The 22463-nt window shown below is 41.5% G+C and overlaps 1 protein-coding gene across 8 annotated transcripts in view; it reads left to right on the top strand.

The window, feature by feature from the left end:
• The window catches only part of TRIO (trio Rho guanine nucleotide exchange factor), a 268477-nt gene that overhangs the window by 170837 nt on the left and 75177 nt on the right, over window positions 1-22463 (top strand). For all 8 annotated transcript variants that reach the window (XM_081872947.1, XM_081872950.1, XM_081872949.1 and 5 more), the window contains exons 22-33: window positions 1860-2054; window positions 2207-2322; window positions 3023-3089; window positions 3737-3846; window positions 6383-6452; window positions 7149-7238; window positions 9252-9344; window positions 14033-14144; window positions 16313-16503; window positions 19011-19112; window positions 20073-20215; window positions 21490-21589. In XM_081872947.1, the coding sequence (XP_081729073.1) occupies window positions 1860-2054; window positions 2207-2322; window positions 3023-3089; window positions 3737-3846; window positions 6383-6452; window positions 7149-7238; window positions 9252-9344; window positions 14033-14144; window positions 16313-16503; window positions 19011-19112; window positions 20073-20215; window positions 21490-21589 (1389 nt within the window). The remainder of the gene's footprint in view (window positions 1-1859; window positions 2055-2206; window positions 2323-3022; window positions 3090-3736; window positions 3847-6382; window positions 6453-7148; window positions 7239-9251; window positions 9345-14032; window positions 14145-16312; window positions 16504-19010; window positions 19113-20072; window positions 20216-21489; window positions 21590-22463) is intronic.

Below are 22463 nucleotides of genomic sequence, written 5' to 3'. Positions count from 1 at the left end.
CACTAGTTGATAGTGGTATCGAAACAATTTGAGTATGGTGTTTATCAGTAATGTGTTTCAGGAAATGCAGGGTCCAGAGGAAGAACTGTGCTTGAGAAGTAAATGAATTATATTTTATTTTATTTACGACCTGTGTGTGGTGCCTCAGAGCATGCCCTCAGAGCCAGTGTGGTGTAGTGGTTAAGAGCGGTGGATTCGTAATCTGGTGAACCGGGTTCGCGTCTCCGCTCCTCCACATGCAGCTGCTGGGTGACCTTGGGCCAGTCACACTTCTCTGAAGTCTCTCAGCCCCACTCACCCCACAGAGTGTTTGTTGTGGGGGAGGAAGGGAAAGGAGAATGTTAGCCGCTTTGAGACTCCTTCAGGTAGTGATAAAACGGGATATCAAATCCAAACAACTCCTCCTCCTCCTCCTCTTCTTCTTCTTCTTCTTCCTCTTCCTCTTCCTCTTCTTGTAGTAAAGAATTTCAACAAGAATCTTTGCTGGTTCTGATACTGGATCCCACCTTTTATGCTCTTAGCTGTGCCACTGAAGTTTGGTTTAAGTTGAGGCTGTGTCAGAGAGTCAGTCGCTTAAAAGACAACACCAACATCACATTTTCTATTCTTCTTATTCCAATTCTTAAGATTTAGGCCTTCTAGGATGGTTTATGTAAGGAGGGCCCATAAAGCAATTGGCATGTGATGAACAGGAAGACAGGGATTAGTTTGGCGGTTGTTTAGGAGAAAATAGAAATTGTAGGGGTATATAAATATGCTGGCTGCGAGGAATCCTCCTCCCTTACTTCTGCAAACCTGTTGAGATATTCCTTGGCTTTCCTCTGCCACCATGAGGACTAAAAACTTCAGCTCTCTGTTCCTTGCTCATCAGCAATCTGGGGTAACATAAACTTGAGCTGTGAGGCTGGAGGAATAGATTTCTAAGATAAATTCTGCCTGTCAAATCTTTACTTTGTAGGAGCCCGAAAACTCAAAATACAGTGGTGCCCCGCAAGACGAATGCTTCGCAAGACGAAAAACCCGCTAGACGAAAGGGTTTTCCGTTTTTCGAGGCGCTTCGCAAGACGAATTTCCCTATGGGCTTTGCTTCGCAAGATGAAAACGTCTTGCGAGTTTTTTTCCTCCCCCTCCCTTTTCTAAGCCGCTAATAGCGCTAATCCGCTAAGCCACTAATAGCCGTGCTTCGCAAGATGAAAAAAACGCAAGACAAAGAGACTCGCGGAACGAATTATTTTCGTCTTGCGAGGCACCACTGTAGATGGATCCTCATTTAAATGGATGGTTTGAAATCAAATAACAATCCTGATTTTTTTGTGTTATGGCAAGAGCAACAGAGAGCTGTTCAGAGATGGCCTCGTCTGTTTGCAAACTATCTGCTAAACATCTTGAAGGTCCCAGGCCACAGAGAGGTTAGGCTGGCCTCAACAAGAGCCAGGGCTTTTTCGGCTGTGGCTCCAGTCTGGTGGAACGCTCTGTCACAAGAGACTAGGGCCCTGCGGGACTTGACATCTTTCCACAGGGCCTGCAAGACAGAGCTATTCCACCAGGCCTTTGGCCAGGGCACAGCCTGACTCCCTCCATTGGCAATCTTCACAGAACTCTAGCCCAATGGTTGCCATCAATTTGATTTGAATTAATTTTATAATGAAATGATTTTAGAATGTTGTATTATTTTACTGTTGTTAGCCGCCCTGAGCCCGGCTTCGGCTGGGGAGGGTGGGGTATAAATTATTATTATTATTATTATTATTATTATTATTATTATTATTATTATTAAATCACTTGTGCGGATGCTTCTTTTACTGGATAGTTGTCATTCTGCCACAGTTCTACCTTTCTGCCTTTTGTGTTTCCCACAGCAAACCAAAGAGAGGGTGAAGCTGTTGATACAGCTGGCAGACGGCTTTTGTGAAAAGGGCCATGCCCATGCAGCGGAGATTAAAAAATGTGTCACAGCGGTGGACAAAAGATACAGGGACTTCTCTCTGCGCATGGAAAAGTATAGGACCTCTTTAGAGAAAGCCCTGGGGATTTCTTCAGATTCCAATAAATCGGTAAGTGCTGCAGGGTTTTTTGGTTTTTGTTCCTCTGCTAGCAGAAACGTGGGCTGGCTTAGTGCGGTGGCTTAAGCTCCTTACTAGACAGCTGCCTTTTCTCTTTCCCCTCTACCTCTGCTAATTCTGTTGTCTTCCCCCTCTTAATTCAGAGTAAAAGCCTGCAGCTGGATATAATCCCAGCCAGTGTCCCTGGGTCAGAGGTGAAGCTGAGAGATGCTGCTCACGAGCTTAATGAAGAAAAGAGGAAGTCTGCCCGCAGGAAAGAGTAATGCAGTGTTTTCCACACTCTATAGAAATCTTTGTGCATGGTTTAGCTTCGTGTGTGGTTTGATATCTCCCCCCCCTCCTCCATTTGTGCTTTTCCACTTCCCAGTACTAGCCTTACACATTGAAAGGGGGTGGCTTTTTGAGTAGATGAAATGTTTTGTTTTGTTTGTTTGTTTAAAGCTCTCTTCCTATATAGATGGTAAATTTTAAGTTCTCCTTTTGGAAATTCTCCATATAAATGATAAAAAAGGACAGTAAACCAAGCATGGTGTACAGAAGAAAAAGGGAGAAATCAAAGGGTTCCAAAAATACATGGTTTATTATTTTTTTAGGAATCTGACTTCAGTCTGGAAATCCCAATGCTTTCACTTCTCACTTTTTGTGTGCATTCTTTGGATATGCTTGAAGTGATTTATTTTCCTGGTTTGTTCACTGACTTTACAGCAGAGTTCCCCGGTTCAGATATAACGGGGAACCCTGGCTTAATCCAAGCTACCATCTCCGTGCCAAATCTGTACCAAAGCTGGTGTTCAAGGGGTGAGGGAGAAGTCTTCATAAACCATGCTTTATTCAGTCTTGGACTGTTGACCCAACGTTGTCTCTGCTTAAGAATCGGCAAAAACAAATAAACTCCCCCCTCTCCCCCCCCCTTGTAATTCCTTTGTGTTTGTGTTTGATGTTTCCTTTCTGTTTCAAAGGTTCATTATGGCGGAGCTTATCCAGACAGAGAAGGCTTACGTGAGAGATCTCCGAGAGTGTTTGGATGTAAGTGTGTGACCATATGGGATGGGTCTCACGTAGAACTTTTGCAAACTGTAGAATTGAAGGGCCAATTTGTGCCATCTTACATCTTAAGCAGACCTGTTTGTCAACTGAATTGTCCTAGGCAGCCATTGTTGACTTGGCCAGAATCTTGTTTTGCTGCTGCAAAACTCCTATGTTAGCTGGACACGGGCACAGTTTGTTTACACTTTTTATTTTTTATTTTTGGGGAGGAATCACCGTGAGCGGACTGCTGCCTTTGTTTAGGCTTTGGTGTTTTCTATAAAAGAGATGATCCTGTGCTAATGCTTCCATTATGTGTATCGCACATTCGAGAACCGGCTCATTCTCTTTGAACAGAAATGCCTGTTCACTGTTAAAACCAGAGAGGAATCATATTCCCGTTGTAGCTATTGCAGTGCTTGGATTTTAAACTCTTATGACTTCATGTATACCATGAAGTATTTTGCCTATGGTTAGAATTTCATTTGTATAAAACCAGACCAGAGTTTACAATAAAAGCTAAAGTGGCCATACATTACAGATATTGGTGTGATCTTGTATATCTCAGTTTTGGAAAGGTTGCTTTTTGAGTTGTTACCGTCAAGCAAATTCACAGTTCACCCTTTTTGTCTTGTGCTTTTGACCAGACATATCTATGGGAAATAACAAGTGGCGTTGAAGAGATCCCACCTGGTATTGTCAATAAGGAACATATTATCTTCGGAAACATGCAGGAAATCTACGAATTCCATAATAAGTGAGTATGAAGACCTGATGTCAGTAAAGGCTGACTTAATGCATTTTTCACACTTGTAAAGAAATATATGGTTGTTATTTCCCCGTAAATGTATCGAGAGAGTATGTAGCTGCAACGGGTGAATCTTCAGTTTCTGTGATATCCACTTTTTGTTAAACAGCTGGTTAAAATAGACTTTAAATCTCTAGGCCAGAACGAAAGTGCAAAATGCCAGGTTGTTCAGTCTGGTAGAGAATGAGATATTCTGGATTTCTTTTTCTTAGCAGATCTGCATAGTCCATAAACGAATGAGTGTGACATTTCATTTTTCATTTATGGGGTGATAGCTGCAGAAAGCTCTTTTCAGATATCAGTAACGGTGAACTTGCCATAATTGGAGCACACAGCCTGAATTCAGGATTTGTATGAAGCCTCATGCTCAATAGAGGTGCAGAACAAAGAGTATTTGCCAGGGAGGTGGGGATATAACTGCACCACAGTGCACAAAAATCACGCCTAGGCCTCCTGTTAACAAAATACCAGTATCACCTGCTGAGAGGAGTTCAGGAATGTTAGTGCATTGCGTTGACAAAACGATGTTGCGTTTCTGTTTTTTAAAAAACATTCTCACAATTTCTGAAGTGCTGCCCTGAACATAAGAACAAATACAGCTCCTGTTACCAACCAGGCCTTGCAAGCAAAACAGTCATCTGATGCACACTTGTGTGGCGGAGGAGCCCTATTTTATGCAAGATTTATCTTTGCCAATTCTGCGCAAGCTGGAAGGTCAGGAACATGCTTGTGCTGGGGTCCCCTGTGTGTTTGGAATGGAGGGCACCAGAAACAAGCTCTGTGCCACCCAAGTTCTCTTGCCCTCCTGCACCTTTTAAGGAGTGACATTCAGATCTTAATGTGACCTGTGTGGAGACCTGTCACGGGACTGCCAAGAAATGCCTTTGGGTTGGAGGAGAAGAGAAGAGTCAGGGCAGGAACAGTCAGAAGGAGATAGAAAGGAAGTGACGGAAGGGGAAGAGGGAGAGAGCCAGGAGGCAGAAAGGCTCTCCGATACTGAGGCAGAGCCCCAGCACTGCACAGGAAGCTCAGGTACAGATGGGGAGCCTATGCCTGTGCCTTTGGCACAGGAAAGGAGAGGATTAAAGCGCAGGGATCAGAGATGTCTCATGAAGCTTCCCCGCCTTTTCTGTTGGAGGAAAAGCAGAAGACCACTCCTTGAATCTGAACCAGAAGATGCAGATGCATGATTGTACTGTGCTGATTGTACATATGTAAAATAAAGAACTGTAAATATTTCTCTGAGTGAGCAGAGGGTGCTTATTGCGAAGAGCATACACAAACCATCACAGCACCTCTGCTCTGTGTGGACATATACACAGATTTGGGGCTGTCTGTAGGCCCTATCTTGGCTCCTCAGTATGCTACCCAGGATTATAGCCAAACCAGTTCTGAGTATGTAACTAAGAATCTGTCATTTGCTCATCTTCACTGTTGTGCTGAAACTAGATCAGGATGGGAGATACAGTGGTACCTCTGGTTACGAACTTAATTCGTTCCGGAGGTCCATTCTTAACCTGAAACCGTTTTTAACCTGAGGTACCACTTTAGCTAATGGGGCCTCCCGCTGCCACCGCACGATTTCTGTTCTCATCCTGAGGTAAAGTTCTTAACCTGAAATACTACTTCCAGGTTAGTGGAGTCTGTAACCCAAAGTGTTTGTAAGCCGAGGTATTTGCAACCCGAGGTAAAGGTAAAGGGACCCTGGATCATTAGGTCCAGTTGTGGCCGACTCTGGGGTTGCGGTGCTCATCTTGCTTTATTGGCCGAGGGAGCCGGGGTACAGCTTCCGTGTCATGTGGCCAGCATGACTAAGCCGCTTCTGGCGAACCAGAGCAGCGCACGGAAACGCCGTTTACCTTCCCGCTGGAGGTATTTATCTACTTGCACTTTGATGTGCTTTCGAACTGCTAGGTTGGCAGGAGCTGAGACCGAGCAACGGGAGCTCACCCCGTTGCAGGGATTCGAACCGCCGACCTTCTGATCGGCAAGCCCTAGGCTCTGTGGTTTAACCCACAGCGCCACCCGCATCCCCAACCCGAGGTACCACTGTATATTAATTGGGTTTCCACAGTGTGCCATAATTTCTAACTCTGTTATAACCCACTGTGTGTTCAAGGCCCAATTGGGGGCAGCTTGAGTTAGCCCTTAGTGGTAGAGTAGAAGCGGGTCTTTATGAAGCTTGGCTGCTGCTGTCATCACACTTTTCCTGTAACGTTTTGGTTGTGTGGTCCAACCAAAGTAAAGCAATTTCAAAGTTGCATTTATTTCTGTGAGGGAATCCGTAGCACGTAGCATCCTTTTAATTCTTCTGTTACTATTAGTTGAACGTAAATAATTCAGCTGAAACTGGATTTTACAGATAGTTTTTCACAGGTATATGTACGTATATGTTTATGGTCACTACTTAAGATTTTTGGGTATCCTAATGAAAATCTGGCAAGGACTTTGAAAATAATTTTGTCACTTTGTTGTTGTTTTACAGTATATTCCTGAAAGAGCTAGAAAAATATGAGCAGCTTCCTGAAGATGTTGGTCACTGTTTCGTCACTTGGGTAAGAGAGCTGGTTTTTTCTATAGCAAATAATCAGTTATGAGTGTGTGTGAGAGAGGGGGGGGGTATTAAAAAAACAACAGCCCTCTGTCCATGTGACACCACCATCCTAAAAAAAAAAGTCAGATTCAGAGACATGATACCTGCGTTATGAGAAGCTGAAGACTAATGGGGTCCATCAGCTCTATAAAGAGCCAACTTAATTTTTTTCTGCCATTTATTTCTATTGATTTTTCAAATTAATACAAATAATTGCCAAATTGATACAATCTGAAGAGCCAAATCTAAATGGTGTTGGGGCATAGAAAATGGTTTGCAGAATGCGAATAAGAATTCTGTGTTTCAGTTTTAAAGAATACAAAGAGGCACAAAACAGGATCAAAATGCAGCAATGTTAGAATGAAATTAAGGCAACTCATGGTGGATCCTTGGAAGTTATTGATGCAGAATAGATTCATGGTTAGAATCTTCAACTGCTAGACGAACACACATTTGTTAATAACATCTGAATGGATGAGTGTCAGAGGGCCTGATTCAGTTTTAACTTTATATTCTGACTTTTCTTTCCTCTTTAATTGCTCTTGCAAATTTCCTTATCCAGCTGAGTAGGATAAGAAAATGATCCTTTGCAAGATAAAGTTTGAATCAGATGTAACGTTTGGAAGAAAACGCTCAAAATTTGTTTGTGTTTTTGCAGGCAGATAAGTTCCAGATGTATGTGACTTACTGCAAGAACAAACCAGACTCTACCCAGTTGATACTGGAACACGCAGGTTCTTATTTTGATGTAAGTACCAGGACCCTTGTGCTTGAATTAATCTCTCACCCTTTTGAAAGTACAGTGGTACCTTGGTTTATGAACTTTATCCATTCTGAAAGTCCCTTCTTAAACCAAAACCATTCTTAAACCGAGGCACGCTTTCCCATAGCAGTGGGGGACTCAATTTGCAAATAGAACACACTCAACAGGAAGCGAAACATGTTCTGCTTCCAAGGCAAAGTTCACAAACCAAAACACCTACTTCCGGGTTTGCAGCGTTCTTATTCCAAGTTGTTCATAGACTAAGCTATTCTTAAACCAAGGTACCACTGTATGTTTATGAATGAGACACCTCTGTGTCCGTGTGTGTGGCTTTTAGACAGTAGAAGTTCATAATGAGTTGAGCAATATCCTATTAGTTGTTGATCATTTTTTAAAGTTACCAGCCTTCAGACTTTGTGATGCTGCTATTATATTGTAAAGTTATTTAGCACCCACCAGCCACAGAACTTCTCTGTGAGTGGAATTATAAACTGCCCTGTAGTCATTCTATCCTGGACATTTTAAAATAAAATAAAAACAACTCAGCAAGAATATAATCAGTGTCTCTAGTTGTGTGTACACACACACACATATATCAATATGCTGTTATTTCAACAGATGGAGCAGAAATTGCTTTTAAAATATGGTGCTTTGTTCCTCTTTGAAATTATCAACTGTATTGTGCTTGTAGGATTTGCAGAAATAGGACAAGGCGCAGTATATCTCTGCCAGACATAAATGAAAGAAGAAATCTGCTTCTGGAAGCACGAACTGCTCAGGAATACATATAGGGGCTTAAAACATTATATTCTGAGTATTATAACTTAGTCCAGCTGGTATAGAGTGAACAGATCACTATATTAAAAACTCCTACCAATGTGTTGGTACTGTAGTGAGTAGTGAAGAATAAACACACATTTTACAGGCTTCCCACTGTGAGAACAGGATGCTAGACTAAATGGACTTTAGACTTCACACAGGCGCTTCTCTAAATGCAACCCACCACATTCATACATTATTCTATTTGTTTTTGAAACTCGTAGCTCCCTCTGCTGGCTTTCAGGGTCTTCTAAAAGGTACAATAAGCAGTCCTTAAAACAGCAGATCGCACTCATAGGCCGTCGCCCTCCTATCCAACTCCCAATGTTCCCATTTCTGCAACCAGAATAAATACTGTAGAGGAATGGTTGATTATAGTTTCCTTGGAATGGATGAGAATACGATGCAGCATGTAAATGAAAATAGTAAGTGTGCGGGTGGCTGTGGGATTTGGTATATCATATTTTGTGTGCGTTTTCTTTAGGCATGTGCGTGCTTAAGAAAATTATTTCATTAAAAAGGAATTAAAAGGAAGGTAGTCGAGGAGCTTACAACACCAAAGATAGAGACTGCAGGGTCTCAAGAGAGGAAGGGGCTTTGGGGGAAAGAATCTGAAAACTCATGCTAGGTTCTCATCATAACTGCAACACATCTGAACATTTCTGTGTTATGCTGATGAAAAGCAAGTAACACTTGCCTTCTGTTAACACTACCCAACTTTCATGACATTGCACTATTAATATATTATTATTATTATTATTATTATTATTATTATTATTATTATTATAAATTTTATTATTTGTACTCCTCCCAGCTGATTAGGTTGGCCGAGCCAACCAAGAGTTCTGTGTATTATTTTTTTAGTTGCCTCTGTCTTTTTTCATCCTGCCCATGGTGGGAATTCTAGTAAACAATGCTCTTCATAATGAGTGGCTTACTTGCAGCCATAGTTCTGTTTTGTGTGAAAGAGGTTACAGTCCTGTTTGCACTTGGATAACCCCCATGGAACTTAGTGATACTTGCTTTTAACTAAACAAATGGAAACTCCACCTACAAATTGTAAATGGACTTTGGGTCTCATAACTACTGTGAGATCCGCTCCCATTCTTGAAACAGAGAATGTTGCAGCAAACTTTCTAAGTTGGCTACTACTCTCATATATTTTTCTTTCCAACACAGGAGATACAGCAGCGGCATGGGCTAGCCAATTCAATATCCTCATACCTTATTAAACCTGTCCAGCGGATAACAAAATATCAGCTTCTTCTAAAGGTAAGCACCATTTTCTTATTGGCAAAGCCCTCAGATGTGTGGGTGGGTACCTTTTACACTCAAAAAGATGCTGCTTCAAACATCTTATGTATCTGAGTGTGGATATTGAGGTACAAAATAGGATTATTGTGTCAGTTATGAAGGACATAAATCCTTTACTCTTTAAAAAAAAGGGTGATAAATTGTCATTGGGTTCTTTCAGAAAGTACATTTCTAAAGTGCACTGCTGCAGTCTACACTTCATGCAGGCAACACGATTCCTAAAACATGCACAGCAGTGCAGTTCTACATCTTGTACATGAATCCAGGACACCTGTCCAAACAGTGTATGCATGTATGTCTTCTATAGGTTATGTACTGCTTCCTGTTTTGCAAATGTTTGATGGGATGTACCAGGAAAAATAGAGCGGTGACGTTCGCCATGTGAAGCATGTGTTCTGTGCTAAGTGGATTTTCAGGACCACATTTTGATTTAGGTTTTTAATGGCATTCAATTAAATGTTTTTAAATAATATATAGCTTTTTTTAAAGCATAAGTGTTTGGGGATGAGGAAGATTAAAAGTCTTTAATGAATAAATGAGGAGCTTCAATCCCATGCAGTTGTACTTTGAATCATAGAATCATAGAGTTGGAAGAGACCACAAGGGCCATCGAGTCCAACCCCCTGCCAAACAGGAAACAAAGGGCCCCACTTGAAGCAATTTACAGCAAACCATAAAATACAAATTTAAAACAACAGTAAACAGCGTAAAATGTTCAGCAGCACAAAAACAAAACGATCAGTCAGCAGAGAGTCAGACAAGGATCTGATCAGAGCGAACGGACCATTGAAGCCCCGTTTGAACTTCCTGAAAGATGCTTGATGAGCTTCTGGGGGGAGGAATTCCCAGAAAGCCTCACTCCCCATGCCGCCCTAGCAGATCCTGTCCCAAAGAGCTTAGTAGACAGGGAGAATCAGATAGGAGCAAGCAATGCTTTAAATACTGCACCCCAAACCATTTAGGATTTTAAAGGTGACATCCAACACTTTTGAATTTGTCTCAGAAACAAGCCAGGAACCAAGACAGATCAAATAATGTCAGAGTGATGTGCCTTTGGCACCTAATGTCCTCACCAGCTCCAGTCTGTAGCACTCTTCAGAGGCAGCCCCATGAGCGGAGCATTGCTGTAGTCCACCCTAGATGTGGCAGCGAGTGCAGGCATCTGATCTCCATTTGGGGCACAGTCTGTCACCCCCTTTTAACATATGCCGATCAGCATGGTTACGTTGACCCCCGAGGCTGCTCCCACACTGGCCAGTGTGAACACTTTCCTAGCCATGCAGCTCCTCTTATTACAGTCATACCTTGGAAGTTGAACGGAATCCATTCTGGAAGTCCCGTTCGACTTCCAAAACATTCGGAAACCAAAGCGTGGCTTCTGATTGGCTGCAGGAAGCTCCGGCAGCCAATCGGAGGCTGCGGAAGCCCTGGCGGACATTCAGCTTCCAAAACAGTAGCATTCACGTGCTTGCTTCGGCAGCACATATACCAAAACAGTGGCATTCAGGAGCCAAAATGTTCGAGAACTAAGCTGTTTGAAAACCAAGGTACAGCTGTATAGTGTTTTGGGCATACAGGGCAAAGGACCCATATTTTCAGACATGAGGCTAAACAAGCTGCTAAATGAACTTCGCACGTTGTTGTTTTAGAAAATTGTATACTGCCCTATATCCATGGTCTTGGGGCAGTTCACAATATACGAAGCACAAAATACAAAATAAAAATAATCAAAACAATAGATCAGCACTGATGTATACACACTTATAAACAACACACTTCGCAATAAAAGCCCCTAAACAATACTCCAGCCCACAGATGGAAAAATCTAAATTAACATATAACATTTAACAACAATTTAAAACCCAACCCTCCAAATAAAACAGCACCCACACAAGTTAAACCCTCATCCCTGTTAAAACAGTAATAATAATAATAATTTTTTATTTATATCCCGCCCTTCCCAGCCCAAGCCGGGCTCAGTAATTTTAACACAAGGGGACTGGCCCCACACCCTTGTTCCACCCTCGAAGTGCTGCCACCCCAGAGACGACGCTCTTTGGTGTCTCCCCTTTGGCGGCGCCGACCCCACCAGGAAGTTTTTACTTGGCAAGCAGCCACAGAAAAGTCAGTTACTGTGTCAGTCAATTCATGCAAGGAGCGCCTTGCTTGGCAAGGTTTCCTTTGGTTTGTGAAGTCGCCGGGAGGAAAAGTCAAGGAAGAACTGGGGGTTCATCCCAACTGGCCTGAGCGTACGAAATCGAAAGGAAAAGTGCCCTTGTTTGGCTCCTCTTCCCGCCTGGACAAATCAGTGTGCCTAATAAAATCTAGAATATGTAATGGGAGACAACTAAAGGGGAACATGCATAGCGTATGCGTTACTGCTCTTTCTTATTCACAGGCACTTCACTTTATTCATAAATAAAGTCTTCTTGTTTGCTTACAGGCTTGCCCCCACCTCTCTATCATGGTTTTAATTAAACATGTTGCTTCCCTTCCCTTGCATCCCTCCTTCCTCTGTGTAGTCAGCAGCAGAGAGGGATCCCGTCTTTCCAATATGCTTCAGAGAGCAAGGTTACTGCGCACCTGCTCAGCAGAGTGTCCAGGGACCCAAAATCCATTAAAAGCAATTAAAGAAGGCTTGGCAGATGGCAGAAGTTGTGTATGAATAACTAGGCAAGAGACTTGAGAGCCTGCCCATGAATGAAATTGTCTACCAAATGAAATTTGTGACATCCAGGCAGCTTTTCTGTTTGTATTAGATGCACTTAATCCATCTCCTTTGAATCCTTTTCAAGTGTCCCAGTATTTTGGGGGGGACCCCAAAGTAATCTAGCTTTTTTCTGGAATACATTAATAGTCCTTTGAGAAACCTCAGACATTCTTTATACCAAAAGGCCGAGGTGCTGTTTGCTGAAGTTTTTACACTAGCCTCTTAGATAAAAGCAGTGGGGCTTGTTTATAATTAAATGATGGGGCAGAATTCTAAATGTGGGGAGAAATTCAGACCTGTGGTATAGCTGAGTAATTTTAAGACTTCAGGCTTAATGTCCATGATATTTTTTTATTTTTTGGAGAGTGCTTTTTAAATGGCAATGGGTATCGCTTGGTTTGCTTAAAAACATGGTAAGATAATTCTACTGTGCTTTCTGTCCCCTGCTTCTTCCATTGACTGAGTGGGGTCCTGAACTTCTGCCCCAGAGTCCTGCTCCGACAGGACCACTGCTTCGCACATTGATTTCCTGACATCCAATGCCCCTCTCCATCTGGTCCAATTAGGGTCAAGCTCAAATCCCTTTGGGACTGACCTACCAATTTCTGACCACAGTGCCAGCCTTACCTGCCATCTCTTTCTTCCCTAACTTTTTGAGACACTTGGGGTGTTGGCACAGCATGCTGATATCCAGGCCCTGAGTTCTGGGAATGTGGTTATATGCTCATAAATAGCATTCATGCAAAGCCTTGCCAGTAGCGTAACATTGCCCCATCCTGCTGTTCTCCATTTCCCCAGTAATTTGGGGAACAGCGGAGATCACACTGGGCTCTGCAGTAGGGACCTGATATGCTCCAGGTCGTCTTTGGAGAGTAAGTGAGTTTTCAGTTGTCTTGACATTCAGAAAAGCGGTCTGTGCTTCCTGAATTATTTCCAAATGGTACTGGGGGCAGGATTTGTACATAACGCTGCTGACTTTTGTGCCAGTTTCCCCCCCTGAAGTTTCCCCTTTTGTGACAGTTCTCAGGTGCTAACAAGCTTTACTGTTGGTTTTTGTGAAAGGAATACAGTGGTACCTCGGGTTAAGTACTTAATTCGTTCCAAGGGTCCGTTCTTAACCTGAAACTGTTCCTAACCTGAAGCAACACTTTAGCTAATGGGGCCTCCCACTGCCGCCAGGCCGTCGGAGCACAATTTCTGTTCTCATCCTGAAGCAAAGTTCTTAATCTGAAGCACTATTTCTGGGTTAGTGGAGTCTGTAACCAGAAACGTATGTAACCCGAGGTACCACTGTAGCAGGAGAGCAGAGTTTCCAATACTTAAGACTGTTTCTTAGCCTCCTCTGAAACCCTGGACATTGTGACCTATGGAGATGAGCCATAGCTGAGCAAAAGTGCATGCTTTGCACTAATAAGATCCCACATTTGAACACTCGTATCTCCAGTTAAAAGCTCCTGGGTTACTTCCACTGGGAAGGATCTCTGCCTTGAGGTCCTGTACAGTCACTACCAATCAGAGTAGACTGACTGACAGCATCACAGTTGGGGATTGTGATTCCATCTGACATCAGACAATCTCCATCTCCTGAAGGTTTCAAATGGGCCTTGAAGATTTTAGTACAGCCTTTAGCAGCTTACATTATCTTGAGTTTCAGAGCCAGTATTTTCACCTGATTTTGCTAATTTTATATTATGCTAGATCAGTGTCCGTCCTCTTGTCATACAGTAATGTTCTGAAATCTGTTTTGAGATTCACATGGTGGAGTTTTTTGTATTATTTATTGAGGCTTGAATTGTATTCTATTGTATGTTTGATCTGCGGCTTGTAAACCACTTTGGAAATAATTTTTCTTTGAAACGCAGTATACAGATTTTGTAAAAACAGAGAGATCCAAGCGTGATAAGCACTGTAATAAATGATTCTGTTGTCTTTGCAGGAGCTGCTCACCTGCTGTGAGGAAGGTAAAGGAGAAATTAAAGACGGCTTAGAAGTGATGCTAAGTGTGCCAAAGCGAGCAAACGATGCCATGCATCTCAGCATGCTGGAAGGTAGGGTCCAGGGCATTCACTGTGAAAACTTATTTCTAAGAACTCAACAGCAGCTCTGGGTAAACACCTATTTACATGACCGCCTGTGGCAAGCAAAAATCACCTCCGGGTGACCAGGGAAGGTTTTGTAACCTGGAAAACAGCTTTAGAAATTGTGATTGCCATTGTTCCAACCACACTGAAATAGTCTGCTGGACCATGAGGTTCCACTTCCACAGTCTGTGTTCAGGTTGTTCATACATTGGTAATAGGGAAGGCCTTTTTATTGTACAACTCATTTCTTACCAGTAGAGGGATATGTAACCAGATAATAAGAGATCAGGCCCATGGTGAAATCACTAAGCAGCCAGTTGGTGGCACACAGTCCATTTATATTCAAACAGCATCTTGGTTGTGGTAGAATCACCACCAAATTAATACTTTGAAATGAATTTTGAGGGTTCTGCGGAGGAGAAATTTATGTAGGTATTTCATTGGTCAATTAAAATATTTGTTATAAGTATCAAAAAATGTGTGTGATTGCTGCTTTTTTCATCTTTTACAATGACAACCAATAGAAGGGTTCTGTCTTTAATAACGTACCTGGTCAATGCTTTCTAGAATATTTCATCTTAAATCTTTATCTTGACCTTCCCATAACTTGAGTTCCTGCTTAAAAGATGTCACGTGTTCATGATTTTAAAAAAATAAAAAAACTGATGGCCTCTGATTGAAAAACCACCTTTCGCAGTTACATTTTATGTGAATTATGCCTGTCTGCATGCTTAGTTTTTTGAAAGTTTTTTTAGTTCAAAAATGAACTTTTTTGGAAACCTTTTCCTCAATAAACAATCACTTACCTAATAAACCTTTTATTCTTGCTTTCATGGTCTGTCACTTTGCACAGTTTCTAAACCCTGAGTAATTCATATCAGTAGTAGTTTGTGAGGCCTTTACTACCACATATTTAAGCAGAAATGTTGCAGTGACCCTGAAGTCTAGTATTAGTAGTTGCCTTGTCAGGAAGCATGTGGGCAGGCTTTATGGAATATTCCAATATTTCTTTTACACAGGTCAGCCTTTTAAACAAGCTCTGTTGAACATTTGCATAGTTGACATGTTGACATCTCAAGTGAAAGCATTTCCTTTTAGGAGCTGATTTCTACGGCTCCAAATCCATCTGTTGATACTTGTGTCCTTTGATGGATTATATATTAGGCTTTATTAAAGTGAACAGTTCCTTACTACCATATACATACATTTTCAGTTTGGCGAGGCAGGGATGGAAGTGATGGAAATTGTGTTTCACTATTTCAAGCCGGTTCTGTCTTAGGTTGATGCTCTTTGGAAAGTATAAAAAGCTTCAGCCACGTTAAACCATTGGCTTGTGTCTTTACTGTGGACTGAATACCTTTTATATGGAGCTAATAAATGAAAGCATCCCCCACTTAATAATAGGGAATGAACTTTTAAGTAATCATGATTGATTCCCCTTATTTTCACAGCTCCTTTATGGGTTTGTAAATTCAAGGTAGCAGCTACATTCCAAATGGCTATTTGGGAGACACTAGTTTTAAGAACTGCTACATGAAGCCATATTAGCTTTTCTAAAGAGGCATTGTATTTATGCATGCAGTCCATCCCTAGCAGGTTGAAATGAAGCACAATTTTGGAAGTTCTGGAACCATTTTTGGTTGAGAATCAGTTGAGTCAAAACTGTTATTAGAAATTTCCATTGCAAAGTAGCTTGTAATCACATTTTTTTTTGGGGGGGGGGGGAGAGACAACTTCATTGAAGTTTTGCAAAATGGAAATATTGTTTAGTGTGAAATTAAATGCTAAATAATACATTAAAATATGTTGGTAGCTTTATTGAGTACTTACAAGACTGTAACAAAGTATTGAGGCAGGGGACTTCCAATTCCGCTTTTTCAGGAAAACCCCTACAAGGACATGTTGATTATGTAGATTATTTATCTTAGAGGTACCTAGCTTGTCCACCATTAATAACCTTGTCATGGGGGGTGCATTAAAGGCTTCTGAGGAAGTCCAATGATTTCCCAGAACTAGTTCAAAAACTGCTAAGGTAAGAGAGTGTAGGAAGCTTTGTCACTAAAATAGAGCTTTTTGGCTCCCCACCAGCCTCCGTTTCTCTTTGCTTCTTTCAACTGTTCCAACATTCTTCCTAGGTTTTGATGAGAACATTGAATCTCAGGGGGAGCTCATCCTTCAGGAATCCTTCCAAGTGTGGGACCCCAAAACTCTCATTCGTAAAGGTCGCGAGAGGCACCTTTTCCTCTTTGAGATGTCGCTGGTCTTCAGTAAAGAAGTGAAGGACTCCAGTGGGAGAAGCAAATACATCTACAAGAGCAAATTGTTTGTAAGTTTGAAGCGAAAACACAGCCAAATCTAGTTATTAATGACAAGCAGATGGGCTCGGATGTTGCAACCATGCAGAGCTTTTCGGTATAGTGTGTCACTACCCTTCCAGGCTTTCCTTCGAGGCTGGAGAAAGGAAAAGAGCCATTTGAAGGTTAACTGTTTGCTGTAATAGGGCCATACTACTTGGCAGCTGTAGAGAAAATGACAAATCTTGCAAATCCAAGGGGAAAGATAGCTGAAGGAGCTCAGATCCATTTCAGAGGCCTCATTCTCTGCACATCACTGACACGGACTGGCTGGCCCATTTGCTAGCCAAACACTTGGTTGTGGCCGCTCAAAGCCTGGCCAATTAACTTCAATCTTCATTACTCCAGTTTTGAAGCTCAGACACATGGTGCTCTCCAGACGCCATTTTGCCTCTAAAGAATCAACAGCTTTTTAAGGAAACTTTTAAGCTTTTTAAGGGTGGAACGATGGATGTGAGAAGAACTTGGGCAAAAGGTGTAGGGAGTGGAAGTTAGTTATTTGCAGTCTCCTCTAATGGACTGATGTGAAAAGGGAGTGGCTTCTGTTTTTCTCCTTTTTTGCAGATCAAGTGAGAAAATTGGGTATTTTAGGGTCTTTCTTTCTCTTATGTTCTGATGAGGATTCCTACTTTTTAGGGGGTTCCATACGGTTTTACAACTTTGTGACAAGCTGTAACAGAGCAGGTGGAACTTTGTCATATCGTTTTAAATGTCCAGGGGTGAAGAGGTGGTGCTGTAGTCCTCATCTAATAAAGTGAAAAGCTTTCCAAGTTCCCAAATCCAAATAACAATTCTTCCTTTGTGGAAATCATCAATTTTTGCAGATCCAAGGCAGACGTCTATTAAGAGCTGCAGTTTTTCCTTGTGCATTTCTGACAATTCCAATGTCAATGACTTTCAGGGAAAGTCTTCCTCCAATGGCCATTTCAATGCACAGATTCCCCCACGTGGAAAGGGCCTTTAAATGTACCTGTTTAGAAATGGGTTCTGTATTGTGATTCTTAATTGAGAAGATTGTGGGTGTCATTCCACATAATTAAAACACCTCAAATTTATTAATAGTTGGATGATTTGAGTAGTACACAGGTTTTTTCAGAGTGTCCCATGGAAAACATATGGTGGTTTATGCCCTTTCATTGCAAAAGGAACTAATATTAGTGTCGGAAGCCAGAATGAGGGAGCTGAAATACACTGAAACAGTCACATATGCACCTCCTCGCATGGTTCTACAACTGTGACCTAGAAATAGACCCAACATTAGACAGAAGAATAACTTCAGGGCACAGACTGCCAGTCACGCCAATTTGCGTGAAAGCTTTTGACTGATGCAACCAAACATGATAGCTTTTGTCCTAAACCAGGATTTGACCTAGAGCTTTCAAAGGAAGAGACTCACAAATTTATTCCACTGAACCATGTAAAGTGAGAATGATCTACAACCGATTGTCAACTGCATCATGTCAAGGAACAAAATCCAGACATGTCATCTTTTGGCTTTTGAAATTATTCCAGTGTTCTGCTTTATGTCCAGAATTATTGATAGAGCCTCTCTTTGTCCTATGTAGAGTTAAGATCCTGAACTACTTTATTCTGCAGTATCCTGTTTGACAACTGAAACAGAATGCAGAAAAAAAGTAGAGAAATAAACATTCCTAGAAGGGGGCTACAGAAATCTTCTGAAAATGCCAGAGTACTGATTGACACCCACTCTCACGAGAGAGAGAAAATACACTCTAACAATTTTATAGCTAACTATAACTGTGATCCTAATATGTAACTACTCATAAATAAGTCCTATTCAGTTCACTGGGGTAAGTGTGTATATGATTGCAGTCTAAACCGAAGCATTTTTGGATAGTCTTTGTCCCAGTAATGACAAAGTAGATGAGAAAGGAAGGTAATTATTGAAGCTTACTATAATACTCAACCTATCATAAAACACCCTATAAATCAGTAACTGACATCACCTGCTCATTCTTTTATCTCAAAGTAGCAGGATTCTGAGATTAGCAATTGGAAATTAATTACTGTCGAGCAATACCTGTGTCATGTTTAACGAGCTGTAGCTTTCCCAAAATCAGCAACCTCTGTCCATTCAGAGCATTCAAAAATACAGTAGAATTTTAGCAATAGCTTGGTCAGATTGCAAAATACTTTTTATTTAAGATTATGGCAAAGCAGACATTAGAAATCACTTAAGAAGTATTTAGTATTCTGGACTAAGGGGGGGGGAGGACAGACTGTCTGGGGAAACTCAGCCAGATGGGCGGGGTATAAATAATAAATTATTATTATATAATTATTATTACTGAAGGTTGGCCATGGAATATGGATAAAATACAGGGCTGTTGCCAACAGGAAACCAGTCAGGGAACAATGGAACCAATTGTTGTTTGTCTGAAAGGGCATTGACCAGAAGTATGCCTATGACTATTCTAAAAATCTGAATTATATTCCTCTAATCTCTTCTGATTTTCAGACCTCAGAGCTGGGTGTCACAGAGCACGTGGAAGGTGACCCTTGCAAATTTGCACTCTGGGTTGGTAGGACTCCTACTTCAGACAACAAAATTGTACTAAAGGTAACTGTGGCGTGTATGGATACTCTTTAAGTGTGTGTGAAATCATTTTTGAATAACTGTCCCCCCTTCATCCGGCCTGCAGAGCACATTACCAACAGTTCTGAGCCTTATACATGAATTCGGGGTTCAGAAAGATGGCTTCGAGAGGAAAAGAGCAAGCAGTTGAAATGTCCTGCTGCATTATGCTTTAACTGTCATTGAAATTCTACTCAGTATTGATCCATAGCAGATTCCAATGTATAGTTAGCAGAGTAAAAACTTAAGCACCTTGCAGGATTCTGCCAAAAATAGACCAGAGGCAATTAATATTTCATCCAGCAGAGCTTTACTGCTACTGAAGGCAGATGAACATAATGGTCACAAGTCCAATACATTCAGGATTGGCACTGTCCATAAGAAAACCAGTTGCAGCAGACTTAACTTAAGCTTACAATAACTTACAATAAGTCTAAACCTTAATACTATGTACAGGACACTACACCAGAAGGAAAAGAAGTAGAAAGAGAAAGTGAAACCCAGGCTCCTTCTGGCCTTACTTTTATAGTCAGCATGACCTTGACAGAAGAGATAAGATAACCAGTTTAAGCCAGCTGTACTCTGCTTCTCTGAAGGAATAACCCAAACATCATGCTTGTTTCTTTCACACAGAGAAGCTTCCAGAACCCTCTTGAATTAAGTAGAATAAGAAAGATCTCTACACATCAGATCAATACTTTCTGCACTGAGAAATGCAAACTGACATTAACTCTGTGTGCAAACCAGGCAACTGTATGAAGTATAATATGAACATCTCTTTTTCACAACTACTGTAATATAATTAAGAAATACCATTTTGCAAATCTAAACCATGAATATGCTACTGTAAATGACACAACCAGGTTTGCTTCACCCCTCCTTCATACATGGAATTGACTAGTGAAGGTAACATAAAAAAAATAAGTTGCTTATTTTGTCTTAAAGGCCTCCAGTATTGAAAACAAGCAAGACTGGATCAAGCACATCAGAGAAGTAATACAGGAAAGAACGATTCATCTCAAGGGAGCTTTAAAAGAGCCAATTCATATCCCCAAAACTGCACCAACAACAAAACAGAAAGGAAGAAGGTTAGTAACTGCAGAGAATGTCAAGGTATACACTTCCAGCCTGTCATTCATGATATTTGTCTCAAATGTATGGAAGGCTGAGCTCTTTGGGAAACATGGTTTGTTTTTTTTATGTTGCTAGTTAGATCTCAGTACTGAACTGTAAGTTCTTCAAATAATTACACAGCACAGAAACTTGAGCACATGCATTATTTTGTTGCATGCTATTCAGACCCTTATTTTATAAGTTGCTGTGCTTAGCTTTTGAAGAAGTTGACACATGTCAGATGTACTAAACAAACAAGCAAGCAAGCTGCTGACACTGTACTGAAATGTATTGCATAGCAAATTGCACTCACCAAATGTCTGGCTCCGTAATTTCAGAATGCATAGGTTTAACACATTAGCTCCCTTTATTTTGGGAAGTATGGGGGGGTGAGTGGGATGTGGCTTGGAGAATGTGCATAAATTGTCAACCTAAACAGGGATTTTTGTGCTTTCCCCTGTTCATAAACTCCTGATATATAGTAGTCAGTTTGTGCTAATAGTGATGGACAAAGGAATTTATTCATTTCATACATGCCAAGATCAGTATACTCTCCAGTGAGCATTGTAAAAACAAAACTCCTCCTCCCTTAGGCTCACTATTTGTATGGATTTTCTGTACCTTCATATGAACTTGCAGTTGATAGTGTTTGTGTACATTCTTTATCCAGTTTGCATTATCCATACATTATAGATTAACCACAATCGATTTTAAAACTAAGTGATGTAACTAAAAGTACAACGGCATGTTTGATTTCCTTCTCTTGGGTTTTGTGTAGCATATTATTGGCCTCCTATTTGAATGTCACGGGTCACGGGTGGCGCTGTGGGTTAAACCACAGAGCCGAGGACTTGCCGATCAGAAGGTTGGTGGTTCGAATCCCCGCAACGGGGTGAGCTCCCATTGCTCGGTCCCTGCTCCTGCCAACCTAGCAGTTCAAAAGCACGTCAAAGTGCAAGTAGATAAATAGGTACCGCTCCAGCGGAAAGGTAAACGGCGTTTCCGTGCGCTGCTCTGGTTCTCCAGAAGCGGCTTAGTCATGCTGGCCACATGACGCTGGCTCCCTAGGCCAATAAAATGAGATGAGCACCGCAACCCCAGAGTCTGTCACGGCTGAACCTAATGGTCAGAGGTCCCTTTACCTTTTACTATTTGAATGTCTGCTTTTGTACATGGAGATGAATATTAACATCACCCTACACAGAAAATGTTTTTCCAGCTAATGACTCTTAATTTCCTATGTTTTTAGAGATGGAGAAGACTTGGATAGTCAAGGAGATGGAAGCAGTCAGCCAGATACTATTTCAATTGCGTCACGAACCTCCCAGAATACACTAGACAGCGATAAGGTAAGACAAAAGTGTAATTAGGTTTTTGGTAAAAGTTTGCTTATGCCTTTTTTTTCTATAATCATTGGCAAGTGATAGCTGTGACTGGCTTTACATTACCTCTTCATATTTGGGAATCATGCATGGTTTTTTCCTACAGTGGGTCAAAATGCCACATGAATGGGCGTACAGAATTCATAGGCTCAAAATCCGATCTTCGTGTACCTAAGAATGGAATTGTATGCTTGCTTTACTTGTTTTTATATCCTGTTCTTCCTCAAAGTAATGTACAGCTGCTTACATATGGTTCCCAGGTGGTGTGCTGTCCAGACATTGCTCATGGCCCCAACCCTTTAGTTTCAACAGTCAAAAACCGTACAGTGGTCTTCACACCATTCCCTGGGCCAATATAATGATCTGTGCAAAAGGACTCTAGCTACTGATCTTTTAATAGGTCTCGTGGATGCTTTCAGTGCAGCTGTATATAAAATATAAGAGGATATTTTCACATTCCCCAGTAAATCAATTCCTAAGTTTCTCTAGTTTATGGTTTACTTTTGTTCAGCTTGGGCCTTAGCCTAGTAGAGTCATACTTTGTTTTGCAACCAGGATCCATTCCGGAGCCCTGGAAGCTAGACGAAAAGGATGTACAACAAAGGGCCACTCTGCGCATGCACGCGGAGCAGTTTGCGCTTCTGCGCATGCACAAGCTGCAAACCCAGAAGTAACCCATTCCGGTACTTCCGGGTTTGCTGCGGACGGTCAGTGAAATGGACGCTTGATGAGGCGGACTCAGAACAAGGTACCACTGTATGCAAAGTTTTTGGTTTCTTCACATAGGTGTTGTTGAGCGCTTCCATCACCGGAAAGCAACTTTTCTTCTTAGAATTTGCAT

The sequence above is a fragment of the Podarcis erhardii genome, assembly GCF_964252035.2.
Source record: "Podarcis erhardii genome assembly, chromosome: 8".
Lineage (NCBI taxonomy): Eukaryota > Metazoa > Chordata > Lepidosauria > Squamata > Lacertidae > Podarcis > Podarcis erhardii.
Note: the sequence above shows the minus strand (reverse complement) of the source record. Positions and strands in the feature narration are given on the sequence as shown.